Source organism: Gavia stellata, chromosome 7 (genome assembly GCF_030936135.1).
Source record: "Gavia stellata isolate bGavSte3 chromosome 7, bGavSte3.hap2, whole genome shotgun sequence".
Classification (NCBI taxonomy): Eukaryota; Metazoa; Chordata; class Aves; order Gaviiformes; family Gaviidae; genus Gavia; species Gavia stellata.
The window spans coordinates 5198575-5212628 of record NC_082600.1 but is presented as its reverse complement, the minus strand read 5'-3'; the positions used below and the strand labels follow the sequence as shown (position 1 = coordinate 5212628).

Sequence of the window (14054 nt, the reverse complement as noted above, 5' to 3'; positions counted from 1 at the left end):
GACACCAGTGCAGAAAAGGAAGTAAGTTTCCTGCCCTGCAAGTCTTTTTCCAGTGTTTCAGGAAGTTTTCTCATTCCACAGTGCTACAAAGTCAGGGGTGTTCACAAGAGCTCTCCCAGGTAACACTCGCAAAGGAGATGGGGCTGAGCAACACAACAGCTTTGAACCTGCAGCATCCTGCGTGAGCACCAGTCAGACTGGCTGCAGTAGGTGTGCCATGGGCAAAAAAAAATAAAGAGGAGGGACAAAAGACATCACAATGTAAATACCTTTCCCATTTCATGAGTCTGTTCTTTGGTTATCACTGGTTTGAGAATTCATTCCAGGATGGAAGAAAACAAGTAGGGTAAAGATCTTATCGTGGTCTCCCCACAGCCCAGTAAAAGCCTTCTCCCCTGGAAAGGCTGGTTGCTCATGCTGGTTTTTTTTTTTTTTTTATTCCAGAAAATTTCCATTAAAACTGGGAGGGGTTGTAAAAATAAGTTTTTGCTTGTGTTAAGCTAGCATTGTTGGGGCGGGGGGTGTGGAGCAGGAATCCACGTTTTGTTTGGACAGTTGACTAGGTCTAGAAGACTGCCACAACTACCTTACTTGAACCCTCCATGGGAGAGAAAAATACCTAAAAAGCAACAGGCTTGGACACCAATCAGCTCAGCCTAGAGCCAGCTTAAAAAAATACTGATGAAGTTAAAAAGAACAGAAGATATTTGATACAACCTCAGCAAACACTGGCTATACCTGCTCAGACAAGAGAGTCTGCAGCTTCTGAACTTCAGCTTGCAGAGTTGCGTTTTGATCCTTGAGAACCTGGAATGAAATTTAAACATTATATCAGTTCAGAACTGCAAACCCTAACTACAGCATTTTCATTTTGGCAATGAGGTAATTAAATAGCACAGAAGTCGTTACAGGGAGTTCTTTGGAAGCTACAAGACTACAAAGAGTCCTTGCCCCTTCTTTCCTGCTCTTCTGTATTAATACTTTTGTCCTTACGTTCCCATGAGAAATTCAGCTGTTACCATCTTCGTTCCCTGGCAGAGGATCAGACAGTACCAAGTGTGAGAGGCAAGAGAAACTGCATTTTCCTCCTAAAGCAGTATCACCATCATGTCAAGATTTGATTGCTGCCTCTTACAAAACACTCATCTGGCGAAGCAAATGGTCTAGGATCACCTCTCTAGTACTCTTCAGCTGCCTTTACACTAAGGATGCACCACAAGGAACCAGTAGTCCAGCAGCAGAGAGGTTTGCACAGCTCCCACACTTTGGTCCGACTGCAGGCTGGAAAGAGGCGAATTGGGAAGAGAAACAGCCATACCGCGGGCCTTGCCTTCCCTCCAGCATTCCCACAGCAGCCCTTAGACAGGCTGTCTGTCTGGATTCCTCATATACATTTTAAAATTCTCCTCTGTTACTGCTTTTTGTTTCACGAAGTCTTCTTAAAGAATTGCTAGTGCTTTACAAAAGTAAAAAGCAGGACACATGATCTACGCTTCAGACCCAAAGCCTTACAGGGAAAACAGAAGCAGAAAGGGACAGCAAGGGTGAGGATTAAAAGAATTGCTCTGTTTTGAATCCGGCTTTTCTCTTTCATGTGCATGGGGGAAAAAAGGAACGCTTCCTCAGGTGGAAGCATTTAGTGTAGAGTGGTCTGACTTATGTTTGGGATCAAACACAGGAGGAAGAAGAGACTAGAAGGGCACACAATATTGATGCCGAGAGCACACTACGAATTTCCACAGTATCACGACAATGATGATCTATCTGTGTTCAGTTCCCTATTCACTTCCCAAGAACTGCTAGGATTGCCTCCAGCTGATTTTTGCCATTACTTCGCACCAAGCTGATTTCAGCACATAACCATCCACAACCCCTCTTTAAGGCCTTTTTCCTGGGTAACAGTTACTACAGAAACCATCACTCTAAGGAAGTTCAGACTATTCCTCCTGCTATTAATTTTCACCACTTCACCTGCCATTTTAAAATGTTCCACCACCCTAAAAGCCCCAAGAGTGTCACTAACTTGAGAGTCGATGACTTACTCAAGCCTGCCACGTCTTCCCACTCCCCTTTCCAGACCGTTTACGCACCCATTACTTCAATGAAGATTCAGTTGATAGTTGACTTTCATAATAAAGCTAAAGTTGTACTTTGTTTCTTATTCTATTAATTGAACAAACTTCTTCCCTCTTACTCTCTGACATCTTAGAGAAACTATGGGGCCATGCAAGGGACTCTCATCAAAACATCTTTGAAAGTGCCACTTTAATAGGTGACTGAAGTTTACTACCTGCTTGCTAACACCTTCAAAGAGCTCCAGGAGACTCATGAGGCATGGCTTCCCCTACAAAAAAGCCATGCTGCCTCTGCCACTACCCACCTCCTCTGTTCCTCACCAGCAAACCTACCAACTTGACACAAAGAGATTCAGAGGGAGTGACCCTTCCCCAGAAACAGAAGAGCAGCAGTAGCCAACATGGGCTTTAAAGGAGTTAAAAAGATGGAGCCATCACCTTTCTCAGGAAGCAGGTCTGTTTCTAAGAGCTAAAGTTCAGAAGACAAAGCCTAAGGTGGCAGAGGGCAAGGAGGAAGGAGTTAAGTCGCTCTTTGTGCACATCATCTAGAAACAAGCATCAGCTCTGCTGTGCAGACCCCAGATGTCAGCACTAAAAGCTTTGGCAATTTAGCTATAGCCTTATGAGAAACAATTTGGAAGATGGCAGGAGAAAAATAAGCATTTTTTACACCTACTTTGACAGGAAAAAAAAAAAAAAAAGAAAAGACCTGACCAGCATGATAACCCAAGCAACAAAGGCTCACACCAAGGCCTTGGAAGTCCTATTAGAAGGTGGAATGCAGGGAAACCGCAACAGCTTTTACTGAACAACCTCCTCTTCCAGATTTCAAAGAATTCACTCTTCACAACTGCAGACACTGCACTTCTGTTACCCCATCTCTTACTCTGCTGCACAGTCTGTTGCTACTACTGCGACATCCCACGTTGCTCTTGCCTTGCAAACAGAATACTGTAATTCACCTTAACACCCAAAAGTCAGTTCTATTTTACAAATGGAATGTTCATTTGTATGAACTGCTCCACAACATCTGAAGTCTGGAAAACTTACTATAAATAAGCAGAAGAATAGCTATTCTGTATCTTACCTTGAACTCTTCTTTTGTGTTTGAAATCTGAGCAAGTTCTTCTCGAAGCTGATCTTCAAGAGTTCTTATTTTGTCATCTTTGATGTGAATGCTGAGGCACACCAGAACAGTTAAATATGTTTCCTCATCCAAGTCTTACAGAAAGCATTGATTCAAAAGAACATAAAAGACTGACAAACATTGTTTATCAAATCCCAGAGCTATTTACCTTTTCTGCATCCTTTCCAGCTCATGTGCAGCAGCAGCCTAGACATAAAGAGGATTAACACAGACTTAGGATACATCACATGATTCAATCAATCTTTCATTCCACAATATTAAAAAGCTAGAACGAGTCATTTGGCCTCTCAGCACATGACTCACCAGCAAGAGTGAAAGGGGTAAGCCTGTCTTCATGCACTTTTAAAACACCAATATATACCAGGCAAGCATGTAATTACGTAAAGGTCTCAAAGAGATTCATCTGACAGCGAGGATTATCTCTAACTAAACACTGCACTTCCACCTCTGTTACAAACAGGCCACGTAGCAGTAACAGAACGAAAGCAATTTGTTTGGTTCTAAAAAGGTATCTACGGTGAGGCGGTTGTGTGCTTTTGGGGTTTTTTTTTTTTTTTAGAAGGATGCTTATGACCCTTGTATGCAAATGCCAGGACTGCATATTCAAGCACAGTTGTGTTTACTCCTGAAGCCTCCTGTATGTCTGCAAATCTAAAACAACTTGGATATCCAAGTAAGAGAGATTTCACTGGTGAAGGAAGGGGAAGAAGCAGGCCTCCCACCAACTAAAAGAACTGCAAGGAATCACATATTAGCCCAATTCTGTAGCCTCACACCTTTAACGTCCTTAAGCACAGCTCTCTCTAAAGCCAATGGATCTGCATTTGCATTTATGCCAGAATAGGTGGGAAGAGGGTAAAAGTAAGTATTTCATGAAACAATTATTTTACCTGTTCATTTGTCAAAGCCTGTAACTTCTGTACTTCTGATTTCAGTGATAGGTTCATATTCTGTAAGACCTGAAGGAAGGGAAAAAAAAAAACCACATTTGCACTTTGCATAAAGACAGTATTTCAGGTAAGGTCACTCTCCAGTGCAAAGTATTTCAGGTCACTTTTTGAAGGAGTCTAGAGGTAATAGCAAGGAAAAATCTTGAGCTTTCTTATCAACAGCTTCCCAGCATCAAGCATTGGCCTTGTCTAGAAGAGCAAAATCAGCAGACTTGTAGCTGAAAGAGCTGGTTCTAGACCCAAAGACAGCAGCCTTGCGGGCTTCGTTTTGTACACGCAGCCAACGAGCCTCTCCCTGTATCAGCTGGCATTTACACATGCTTTCATGATACCTTGAGCTCTTCCTCCTTGCTGGTTAAGTTGGCATGTTCATTGCCTAATGAGTCCTCCATCTGCTTTATCTGTTTGTCCTTTTCCGCAATCCTGCACAAATGAGAAATGACGACATATCAGTACTAAAAGGTCTTGGATGAAAGTGGTACATGAAGCATCAGGCTAAACACAAAATACATGCCGGCCCTTAAGTCCAGCTCCTACTCTAAATCCTGCTGACAGTACACTTTGGGTCCAAAAGCTTTTCCATCCATTTTAAATGCTGTTTGCTTGCCAAAAATTTATGGGTCATTCTCTAGCTCTGAAACACAACAACTATCCCATCTCCCAAAGGGAGAAATCTCCTGGCACAGCCATACAGCCCAAATATCAAATAGTTCTCATGGTCACGCACATTCCTGCACGCCACAACGATCCCTGCACATAAGCAGCTGTAAACAAGAGAGGAGACACTGCTTTCTGTGTAGCATATAGAGCCATGTACAACAGACTCCAAACCTGATGCCAGACACGGAAGGGAAATCCGCAGGAAGCAGTTTCCCAGCTCCCAAGTCAATCCCACAGTGAGAAGTTAAAAGCATAGACAGCAACATTTCCTTCACCAGTCCCTCCCGTACGCGCTGCACGTGCATGGAGGAAAGGTGGCGTGCATTAAAAGCCAGTAACACCTCCCAAATACCAGAGGAAATGAACGCTCACACTTTGTGTAGTTCTTCTGCCAGGACTGAAGCTGAGGTCTGCAGAAGGAAAAAAGAAAAATAGCTGAAAGTAAAGCAAGTCAAAGAATCATCATCTACAGTGAGCCTGGAATAGTATTTGTAGGATTTGTCTAGTTATTTTAAACTGGCAGAGGACAATTCCAACTATTTCCTGGCTAAGGAACATTGAAGGAATACCAGCACTACTAATGTCCCTTCCCCTTTGGCCTAAGGCAACGTGAGGGGAAAAACGAACCATCTTATTTGCCCTTTACCAGATTTCAACCAAGTGCTGATGATCCCCATGGCTTGTCTCCCAAGAATTAAATGCTTTACAGGACATTCTGCTGACAAACCACTTGAATTTAAAAAACAGAAAACCCTGCACAGTGCATCAGAACTCATGTTAGGAACAGGAAGAGCAGCATAAAACCAGCAAGTGGCATTTTTTTCCTCCTGGAAAAAGCTTATTCCTACATGATCACCCACAACAGGGAAGGGGAGACCCCTCACACTGGTTATCAAGGGACCTCTGCAGACTGTTTCACATCCAGTTTAGTAGCAGCTGTGGCACAACTTCCATGTTTCCGAAGCACAAATGAACATGGTTCTGCTTTATCCAGCCTTACCCTCCCCCAAAATCCTGGATCTCGCAGAGCTTGCGCCCATGGGACCCTATAGCAATTCCTATACTGCCTTAGCTAGATCAGAGAACAGCATCAGATGGGGGGAAAAAAAAAATATAATTGAAGGGAACAAGCAGTTCCAGTCCCAGAGGGTCTCCTTAATGACCAGAACAGTTTCATCAACCCTGGTGCCCAGTCCAACCTCGCTTCCCCAAAGTGCTATTTTCACACCCACTGTCCACAGTGGAAAAACGGCCCTGCATTTTCATGGCCAGTGGGGCTACATGAGGAAAGCATACCCCTCCCTCCAACAGCCTCCTTGTCTAACCCAGAACAAAAAAGTAAAATTTCCCTAGGGATTTATTTCCAAAGCCCTTCTAAACAACTGGGGTAAGAGGAGTAGGTCATGAAGATGCTGTAATCCAGAGTGCCTCTTCCTTCGCTATTCTCCCCACCCAATGGGTTAAAGCACTTCAAGCAAAGCCAGACGACACGTTTTCAGTCTGATGTTGAATTTAATCTAACTACATCAAGCACATCCATAATTAAAAGAACGCAAGACCCAACTGCACAGGAACCATCTCCACTTGTGCCCACGGAAGTTACAGCCTCTCTGAGCTGATTTCTGTGACCTAGCTCTACACCAAAGCAACTTCAGTGACTGAGGTTTTACATAGTGTTTACAACAGAAATCATTTCTCAAAGAAACTAGTCAAACTAAAATTTTAGAGATTAAAAGAACTGAGAAAGGCATTGTGCAGGTTTGGTGGGGTTTTGGTGTGTTTTATTTTTTCTTCTGCACAGAAATCACCACTGGAATGAACAAACAGCTTTATATGGGAGCTACCAGAAGACACTGTTTCTCAACCTGATGCACAAGCGAAAAGCATGATCAGGTGGTTCACAGGAGGACTGCAAAAAGACCAAAGAACCACAGGACAGACTGTACACATGCAAAGCTACAGAAAACAAACGTTCAAAAAAGGTATTGTACCCTTTGGTTATAAAATGAAAGCCACTACAGGAGGAAACAAGTGGATTTTTCCCCCCAAAAGGACAGCAGAAGCTTCAGTTTTAAACCAGTTTGAGAAACATTAGAAAAGAGGATGCCAACAAGTCTTTGCTTTCAGCATTACGTATCTCATATCCAGCCACCAAAAAAAAAATCTGACTTTCATTAAAAGTTCACAATTCATGACCACAAAAGAAAGTCTGAGAACATGCTGTACCTGGGCTGCCATTTGTGAATGAAACTTCTGAAGCTGAGCATTCAAAGCATCATTCTGCTCTATCAGCTCCTTGTAAGAGAGCACAGAAAGAAAAGCAGGCTGAGATCTGCAGCTGGTCAACTTTTGCTAGGGTTAGCTCTTAGCCATGATTACGTTAGTAAGAACAGTTTAGCATTTACATGTCAGACATTTTTCAAAGACACTATTTTTCTCCCCACTAAGATCAACCAGTTTGAGTGGAAACATAAGAACCTGTTCTGTATCAAGAGGAAAATATTCCCCGCCCCACTGTACACAGTTTGGTTTCCCTGAAACCCTCAAGAGTTATGTCCACACCGCCTCTCACCACTTCATGCCAGGGGAACAGAGCTCACTCCAGAAGAGCTCACACAAAGGTACACGGCTGCTCTTCTAGGGTGCTCCCCAGACCATAGCATCATTTCACAGCTTGGGAAATTGCCTGGGTCAGCCTGTTTTCCTGACGTGCCCAGAGTGTTTCTCAGGTCTGAGATGGCCCCAGACCTCCTCACTGCACCACACACAAGGTCTCACTTCATAAGCTGCCGGATGATAGACTGGCACACAGTTTTTTCATTCTTTATTCAGTGGAAAAGCTTTACTAAAGCAGCATTTCAAGGATATTGCTGCATTTCCATAGGCACAAAGTGGGAGGAAAAAACCAAACCCTTAAGATACTTGAGCAATACTACCTGCACCTGCATTTGCATGGAGTCCTCCGCAGTAGCTCTCTTTTGCTCAGCCTCCATTAACTGCAACATCCTCTGCTCCAGCTGCTGTTTTGACACCATTGTATCAGTAAGTTTACTGTGCAAGCTCTGGATTTCATTGTCTTTGGCCACAAGCTTATTCTGCACATCTGTAGCAGAAACGTCAGGATTTTAATTCAGAAGTAAATATTTAACTCTGGGGGAAATAACTTTCACTGGTAACACGGAGGCTGATTAGAAGCCTCATTCCAGCAAGCCAAGGTTCAGCTCTGTCATCACCATTCAAACTAACTGGTATCACCACATATTATTTCCCCAGGGTGCTGAAGCAATACTGACTTCACCTGAGCTTTATTTAAGCCATTTACTCAATAACACCCTTTTTTACAAATGGCAACAGCTAAATCACTGCAATAAGCATTATTTGGGAATTTTGTGATACATGCCTTGTTGTGCTGCTTCGTGTTCTGCTGTTCTTTTCCTGAGATAAGCCTGGATTTCTTCCCATCTTCTTTCTGCTTCCTGCTGCTGGACCTTCACATTGAAGAGAGACTTGATGAAAGAAGCCTAACCTTTAATTTATTTTTGAAACATTCACAGTGTGTCTCTTCAGTGCTACTCCCAACACATATGGCAATGAAGTAAAATTGTTTCTTGTTTCCATTAGGGCACATCAGAGAGACAGAGTGCCCTGTAATCCTCCTCCTAGAGTAATTTAGCCTATTAATTTGAAAGGCAAATTGTGAACAGGATTTCATTATAGGCTCTTAACAGAATGGTTTCTGTAATATGAAAGTGTAGCATCTTTGCCCTGCAAGTTCAGAATTAACACTAGAAGCCAGGCTAGCCATGCATCACAAATCTGCATCTAGTGATTAAAACGTATCTCAACTCTAGATACCAACTCTCCACCTGCAAGGGCTAGAGGCAGGGAGAACTTTTGGTAACTAAGACTTCACTGCAAATACAAAAAAAGTAATGAGCTCTGGATTGGCATTCTCACCCAAAAACACTAGGTTTCTCTTCTGCAAAAAGAAATTAATACAAAAGACCTTTTCTTCGAAAGAAAGGGAAAGAGATGCAGCCAGAAGCCAGTCCATTTATATTTTAACTCTTAAAAAAGTACATTGATTTAAAAATTTAAACATATTTAAGCAAAAGCAGGTAGTTTCAAATAAAAATCACACAAGAACAATGCCATCTGGATGAATGACTCCAAAACATCAAGTCTTGCTGGAACTGTATGCTCACAGAAAGCCAAGTTCAACATCACCAGTTAAGCTTTAAGATATTTGCCTGGAAGGGTAAGTTTCACTTCATAGGGAGGTTCGTAATCACTCAAAACCCAAGAGTATTGAATAAAAACATTAAATAAACCCATAGACTGGCTCAGCCTATCTGAAAATAGATACTTGCATATATAAAGACGACAGAGAGCTTTAGTGGCCAGGGAAACAACTAAAGCTATTCTCACACGCCTCACATCCCACCCAACTCAGAACTTGGCTCAGATAAAGCCTCGAACGCAACTTGACAGGCAGAGAAAACCAAAGTCACCTTTAGCTGAGCAACTGCCTGCTCTGCGTTCTTCTTCTGGAGCTCCTCTTGCTGCAGCTTACTGCTCTTCTCCCCCAGCTCATTCACCAGCCTAGCATAATCCTGGCGCAGTTTGTTCAGTTCAGCCGACTGCCTAAAAATAAACGTTTTCACAGCTTTTTTTTTTTTTTTTTTTTTTTTAACCAAGAAGTATAGACCATAACAACAGCTACTCAAATATCAACACCAAGTCCTATATTTGCAGCCAGAGGGCTATACTGGGTGGGTTGGGTGTTTTTTTTTTCTTCACACTGCTTCATCCTAGGAAAGGGATGAGGGTCAGGTACTCTTGGCCGTCAGCACAGCAGCTACAACCCACTGAGTCAGAAACAAAAGGTCAGCAATAAGCCACAAGCATCAGTTCCTTTAAAACGTTTGCAAGCTGATGGGTGTAATTTGGACAGGCTCATATAAACTAAAGAGGCTCAGCATAAGGAAAGGTCTCACATTGAAATTCACATTCCTTTCCTCTTCTCATAAAGGATTATTGATCTCAAACTTACTCAAGAATATTCCTCCTGGACTACTAACTGCATGCATCCCTTCGGACTGTACGTTGCCTCCTGGCCTTCACTTATCTATTAACTTAGAAAGGTATCTGATACACTCTCTCACTGAGGCAGAGATGCATTTGTACAGCCCAAGGGAAGAATTTTAAAAGGCTCCCCTTTGTCTAAGCAAATAAAAGCATTTTATTTTTATCTTAAGTTTGCCTGAATTAAGGATTTTGAGATAACTGTCTAAGAGATGATGTTGCTTCATTTCTACAAACAGGACACCTAAAATCAGGGTATGAGTACCCTTCTCCAAGCGCTCAGCCTGCCCCAGGAGGACACGCGCAGGGAGCGGAACGCACCTCTGCTGAGCTGTGCTCGGCAGCGCAGAAGCTGTTGACAGAAGGGTCCGTATAGAAGCAGCGTTTCTGCAATAACAGCACAGCCAGAAAAGGAAGATACGGAGCCCTTTCCAAGCCCTGATAGTGGTTTTGACATTCTAGTCTCCAACAGTAACAAGTATCTGAGAGCATATAAAGTGTTGGTTTTGCTTTCTATAGGCAGAAGCCCACTGGCAGCAATTCACCCATCTGACTACGCACCTTACCAGGGCACTCAGCTTTTACCGCAATATATACAATCCTCTCTGCCAGCTCAGGGGCAGCCTAAGTCATAACTCACAAAAGACAAAACCTTGAGACGCCTTTTTGTTTCTCCAAACATTTGCAACACCAGCAGATACATCCAAGTGCCACCCCAGTGGTATCATTAACAGCAGGGTGTTGATTTTTTTTTTTTTTTTTTCTTATTGCAAGACTAAGTTTAGAGCTGCTGTTCTCCCAAGAGGCCAGCATCAGCACCTCTCCTAAAGCTCCAGGGGAAAGGATACAGTTGGTGTTTTTGGCAGGGCATGTGGCTGAGCACTTCTGCACTTCTTTCCATTAAAGCCTCAGCACCCATTCTCTAAAAGCTCAAGCTTCAAATTGATAAAGAGACAGTAATCTGTTTTGAAAGCCTTGGCTCAATGCAAATGCAAATAGCTACCTCCCCAGCCCAGAATAACTGTGTTCCTAGTTTAACCACAAATTCAGAGACAGCCAAGGAGATGGAAACAAAAGGAGCAAAAGCCAGAACAACTCTTCAGGGAAGGCTTAAAAAACACACAGAGCTCCGAGTAGCTGCTGACATACTTGCTCTCCATTTGATTGGTAGAAGTACTGACAGCATCTCTCAGGATACCATTTTCCTGCTTCAGGTGGCTTATTTCTGCCTCCATCTGCTCACGGAGTTGCTGGAACTGATGGGGAAAGAAAGATCAATTCCAAAAAAGATTAAACTAAGGAGCAATAAAAAAACCAAACAACAACTCGCAACAGTAGATATCACAATAGTTTAAGTAAATAAAACTAAGTGGATTTTTTGGGAGAGGGGCACCTTTACAGCCTTCCTCACATACCCACTCTTAAACTAAACTGTGCAACTCGGACCCTCTTGCTCAAATAAAAGCACCATTTTCCTTTTATACCAGCGTAACAACCTATTTATCAAGGCATCCTTTTTTTATTTGTTTAAAAGACTACACAAGCATTCCTTAGGGTACCAGTTGCTCAGCTGTATAACTTTCGATACTTGTCAATAACTGGATATCAATATATTACTTTTCCAAAGGGAAATAAAATAAATGCCCTGTGAATTAACAGTGGAAGTTTATAAAGCCTTTAAAAAAAGCAGAAAAAGTATAAAATAACTAACCATACACAGATTCTAGCATGTAAACTGCAAAAGGCTAGTCCTCATCTAATATCCTGAAGTCAAGATTATGAAATAGATCCTTTATTCAGGCCATAATATGCTTTGTTTGCATTTTCACCACAGTTCTAAACTGAGGCAGAAAGAAGCCCTGATAACCCAAGGCTGCTTCAGAATAGTGCAAACAAAAATCAAACGACAGGATTCAAAGGGAAAAAAAATGGACTCTGCAGATGCAGACGACAGCATAGCTGGTCTTTCAGCCCAACAGCCTGCTTTGAAAATCCTTGAGCACATACAGCTATAATACTTTCTTCCCCACCAGTTCGTAGATACAGCTGACACCACTTCCAAGACCCAGTTTCATCAAACGGCTGACTCGCCAGTGAGGATTTTGTATATAAAAAAATCCAAACAAATGTTTGCGTAACAACCACAGCAGGAGACAGCAGTCCCTTGTAGGGCACCCACCTCCAGCTGAGCGCCAACAGATGTAACAAGCTGGTCCTTGGATGTTTGTTGGGGGGTTTTTTTGGGTTTGTTTTTTTTTTTTTTTAAGGCCAACAGATATCCAAAATCCCAACAGAAGCAGGGGCACAAACTGCATATAAGTGGAAGCTTTGACAATTGAAGTTTCAGCTTCTGTGCAATGCTGCAGCACATCAGCAGGGGGAGAACCACCAGAGCACAGGTCCCTCTGCGCATCCTGTCTCCAGATTTGCCTGCGACAGCAGGGTTTGCAAAAGCCACCCAGTCATGTCCAGGTCTCCTTCACCCTCCCCAGCCAGCAGCGAGACCCTCTCATTACGCATTTGTCTATACAGGTTCAAAGGAATTTGTCTCTGCTCAGGAGAACATAGTTCTGCTCCAAAACTGCAGAGATGCTGCTCTCCGAAGTGCCGAGACAGAAGACACAGTATTAAAGCTGGGAAGTTCACATGCTGGGCTTGGTGCTGTGACATAGGGAAAAAAAAAATACTGGAATGCAGAAATCTAAGCACCAGTCAAGTTGGTGCTTAGATAAGAGGGGCCATTTTTCTTAGAAAAAACTTAAACTTTTTAATCTGATGAAACAAACTCTTCTGAAGTCACTCCGTTATAATTCAACTTCAGGAGAGAGTAACAAGGCTCTTAAAAAAAATGCAAGTGTTAGCCCTCCAAATATTTTCACTCTCCCAGGCAGTATTTCTCAAATATTATGTTGTCACTCTGTACTATAGTTTGAAAAATGACATTTATCAGCTGGTAAATGATCATCAGCATTAGTGGCTCTCTTGAGTTGAGAATTTCAATTAGATTTTACACTTTAATTGACTAACATTTCAGCAGAATACCACGAAGGAAAGTGACTACATCAGATACAGGCTTTCTAGCTAGCGCTGCTCTTTTACAGACTACAAAAGTCACCTGTGAGAACACCTTGTCTTTCTTTTAAGTCAGGAAACCACCACAAAGTTTCCCATCCTCATGCAGATGTGTTATACCACCAGCTACCAGCACACTGCATTCGAGGCTCAGGGTAACTAGAGAAGCCAATTTCTGTGTGAGCAAACAACAAATGCTGCACCCTGGCTAAAGCAACAATTTCTCAGCACTGATCTGCTTGTGCATGAACATCAAACAGTTTTGGTAAAGCATTTACCTTTATCTTCATTTGCTGAGATTCTTGGTAGCTAACATGTATTTTACTCTGAAAAGTGCCGTGCTCCTTTTCGAGCGTGTTGATGCGCTCTCGCATTTTCACTGTAAGCAAGCTGTTTCTCTCCTTTTCTGCAACCAGCTCCTTGGGTGGGAGTGAAAGAAAAAAGGGAAAGAAGTCATCTACTGCTCCTTTCTAGAGTCTAATAGTGAGTGTTTTAAGATAACTAAAAATACAGCAAGCGTGCATCAAACCAAAGTCAGCACCAATCTTCGCTCAGAGAAATTACAGCGTTAGACCTGGCCAACCTTCCAGCACCTTTATGAGGATTTAGGATCAGCATAATTTCACATTTATTAAAAAGAGGTTTGCCAATTTAAACACTGATCTTCTGTTGTCTCAGAAGAGCTGAAGTCTTATTTCTATCGAGTTGGGCCAAATTACACAGAGTCCTAACAATTAAAACCATGGATATCACACAGGGCAGAGCTTAAATTTTCATTCCAAGTTTAGCAAAATGGAAGAACACAGGTAGAGAACTGTGGCAAAACAGAGCATTTTGGAGCAAATAATTGGTTTGTAGCAGGCTGCAAAGCCAACAGTTTTGCCAGAGGAGATGGGCTATTAGTTCCCAGCAACAGCCAGAGAAGACCTGAATCCCACCAGCATGATGCCATATTATAGCTTTCAAATGCAAATACACATTGCTACTTAGATTAATCATTTATTAGCCAGTAATTCAACCCAGACACCTGAGAAATCCATAGAGCTGCTCCTCTACAATATAAAT

General features: G+C 42.4%; 1 protein-coding gene across 5 annotated transcripts in view; it reads right to left on the bottom strand.

Moving 5' to 3' along the window:
• Positions 1-14054, bottom strand: part of KTN1 (kinectin 1) — a 54210-nt gene that overhangs the window by 28682 nt on the left and 11474 nt on the right. For all 5 annotated transcript variants that reach the window (XM_059819999.1, XM_009813511.2, XM_059819996.1 and 2 more), the window contains exons 6-17: positions 13268-13408; positions 11067-11173; positions 9344-9476; positions 8233-8320; positions 7769-7935; positions 7059-7127; positions 5205-5242; positions 4505-4595; positions 4113-4181; positions 3371-3408; positions 3163-3253; positions 739-807 (exon numbers count right to left, since the gene is read on the bottom strand). In XM_059819999.1, coding sequence (XP_059675982.1) covers positions 739-807; positions 3163-3253; positions 3371-3408; positions 4113-4181; positions 4505-4595; positions 5205-5242; positions 7059-7127; positions 7769-7935; positions 8233-8320; positions 9344-9476; positions 11067-11173; positions 13268-13408 — 1101 coding nt within the window. The remainder of the gene's footprint in view (positions 1-738; positions 808-3162; positions 3254-3370; positions 3409-4112; positions 4182-4504; positions 4596-5204; positions 5243-7058; positions 7128-7768; positions 7936-8232; positions 8321-9343; positions 9477-11066; positions 11174-13267; positions 13409-14054) is intronic.